Source organism: Pundamilia nyererei, unplaced genomic scaffold (assembly GCF_000239375.1).
Source record: "Pundamilia nyererei isolate P.nyererei 1_Seehausen unplaced genomic scaffold, PunNye1.0 scaffold00061, whole genome shotgun sequence".
Lineage (NCBI taxonomy): Eukaryota > Metazoa > Chordata > Actinopteri > Cichliformes > Cichlidae > Pundamilia > Pundamilia nyererei.
In genome coordinates, this window is record NW_005187462.1 from 2,296,586 (window position 1) to 2,298,913 (window position 2,328).

Below are 2,328 nucleotides of genomic sequence, written 5' to 3' on the forward strand. Positions count from 1 at the left end.
CAACAACCAGCGTCCAACAGGACGTTACAGCAGTCGCTGCTGTGACTCGAGTCACTGCTCAGTCACAAGCACTTATTTCTTCAGCTCTCTGTATCAAAGATTAGTCCAGGCCTCAGTATCATGCTGGAATTGAAAAAGTTGGATCATAACCTGAGCGAAAATATGGCAGTGAGCCATGAAAAAGAGCCCACATGTTCCCAGTTAAAGCTAATTAAAACGCATGGACTCATAGCTACAGGTGCACATTTAATAACAGAATTACAAATCCTGTTTTTGCTTTGGAGCCATTTAAATCCTACACAGCGACTCCTCGGAGTAAGAAGAGATTTATCATACACTGAACTGAAACGACTGCACGCGTTTAAAGCCGAGCACCCGGACGTTCCTCTCACCTCTGGCCACTCCCATGTTGGGTCCCATCTTGAGGCGGGGGTGAATGTGGATGATTGTGCGCCAAACCACATCGCAGGCAAAGTGCCCTGGGATAAACTGCATGGTAGCAGCCAGATAATCTCTGGCCTGGTAGCTCTCCTCTGTGCTGTAGTCTGTGGTTAGAGAAATACCAATATTTACAACTTTATTTGCAGAGGACTAACTGCAAAGAGGCGACATTATAGTGCAACATGACAGAAGACTGCAAATGTCTTATAGGCTCTGAAACCCTTTGTGAGGAATCCCAGCGTTAATATAAAACACTGTAAAACTACCTGCAGCTTGTTCTCACTCACCATCAGCGGTGTTGAGCCTCTGCCTGCAGTGAGGCTCACTCTTCCAGATGTCTTCCTCACTCTCAGCCACCAGCAGCTTGTTACACAGGTGGCTGTCGTGCAGGTCCTGGAGCAGCATACGCTACAAAAGCACAGAGTGTGCAAACACCGAGCAGTAGACTGAAAATGCAAGTTTCGATCCTCTTAAATGTCTGAAAATGATCCAGCGATTAACCTCCGAGGACCTGCGTCCACATATGTGGACATCACATTTTGGGTTATTTAGACTAAAATACTCAATTCTGCTCTACAAGGGCCTGATGTCCACTTACGAGGACGTTATGCTGCTACAAACAATGAAAGAGACGCAGCTTGGGGTGCTGCAGTAACTACCTGATTCACAACTCTGCACATTTCTCCGATCTTCCTGACCACCATTTGATGCAGCTGTAAGCATTCAGGCAACTCCTGCTCTTCCTCCTTCTTCTCCAGCTCCTCGGTGCCGACCTCTTTTCCCTCACTGAAGCATCTGTAACGACACAACACACCCAAAGGATGAACAGCCGTGATCAAAGTTATGAAAGTAAGCTCAGACTTGTTTTTAGTGCTTCTAGTGTCAGAAAGGAAAAACGTTTGACTAAAAGAAAAATGAAAAATAAGAAAGAGTCAAAGGAAAACAACATTTGTATTTGATAGTCACAAAGATAACATCTGGCGACCTCCCATTAATGGCGAGTTTGATACCGTAGCATATATCAGTCGACTGTTGGAACATTTTCCAGGTTTTTCCAAGCGTACATGCATCGACCGAGACCGCCATCACTAACTTCTGATCCAAACTCGACTTTGATATGACAGAAACCGGAAGAGCCACAAGGGTTACAAGAGCTACAGAGCTGATAACTGGGAGCCATCCAGAAATACCATTACACCTGACAACATGACCTACAAACAGACTGCACTGTTAAATAATAAGAACTTCAAATAACTGGAAGTAAATCTTTTAGCACTGTGATGTTTCATGGATCAAATCCTTTCATGGTCACGAAGCACATACTAGAAGTTACAGTAACAACATGCAATAATAAGGTATGTAGTAAGTGTTTCAATTAAGAATAACTGGTTACCAGTCTGGACTTAGTCTGGAAGAAGTCACAGAAAGTCAGAGCAAAGCTATTCACAGAGTTCATGTTTATAAACCATACATGAAAAATATTACATGAGTTTAATCTCTCCGCTTCTCAGAGAGGTTTAAAGCAAATCTTTGAGCAGCCAGGTCAAAAAACTATGACCACTAAAAAAGAAAAATGAGAAGCTTGTGTAGTGAAAATTGTGTTGCAAATGAATAATGCATTTAATATCTGAGTGCACAAATGTGAAAAAAGAGAAGTGCAATCTGACTTATCAACGTCTACCTCTCTGCAAGTCAGGACTGTTAACTTTAAAAAGTTAGGTGTACCGGTACAAAAGTTAGGCGCACACAAATTTTCTAATAATAGATATAATATAATGTGTTTTTCTGGATACACTGTGCTTTTTCAGCATTCAAAGATTGATGACACCGTGTCAGAGCACTGGCTATGAATTTCAGAAGGATCAGGCCTTAACAGAAAAGTTAGCA

The 2,328-nt window shown here is 42.4% G+C and overlaps 1 protein-coding gene across 9 annotated transcripts in view; it reads right to left on the bottom strand.

Annotated features, from left to right (window-relative positions):
* szt2 (SZT2 subunit of KICSTOR complex) overlaps positions 1-2,328 on the bottom strand; it is a 106,843-nt gene that overhangs the window by 73,455 nt on the left and 31,060 nt on the right. For all 9 annotated transcript variants that reach the window (XM_013911341.1, XM_005734980.1, XM_005734982.1 and 6 more), the window contains 3 exons: positions 1,101-1,236; positions 729-849; positions 393-545 (listed from right to left, as the gene is read on the bottom strand). In XM_013911341.1, coding sequence (XP_013766795.1) covers positions 393-545; positions 729-849; positions 1,101-1,236 — 410 coding nt within the window. The remainder of the gene's footprint in view (positions 1-392; positions 546-728; positions 850-1,100; positions 1,237-2,328) is intronic.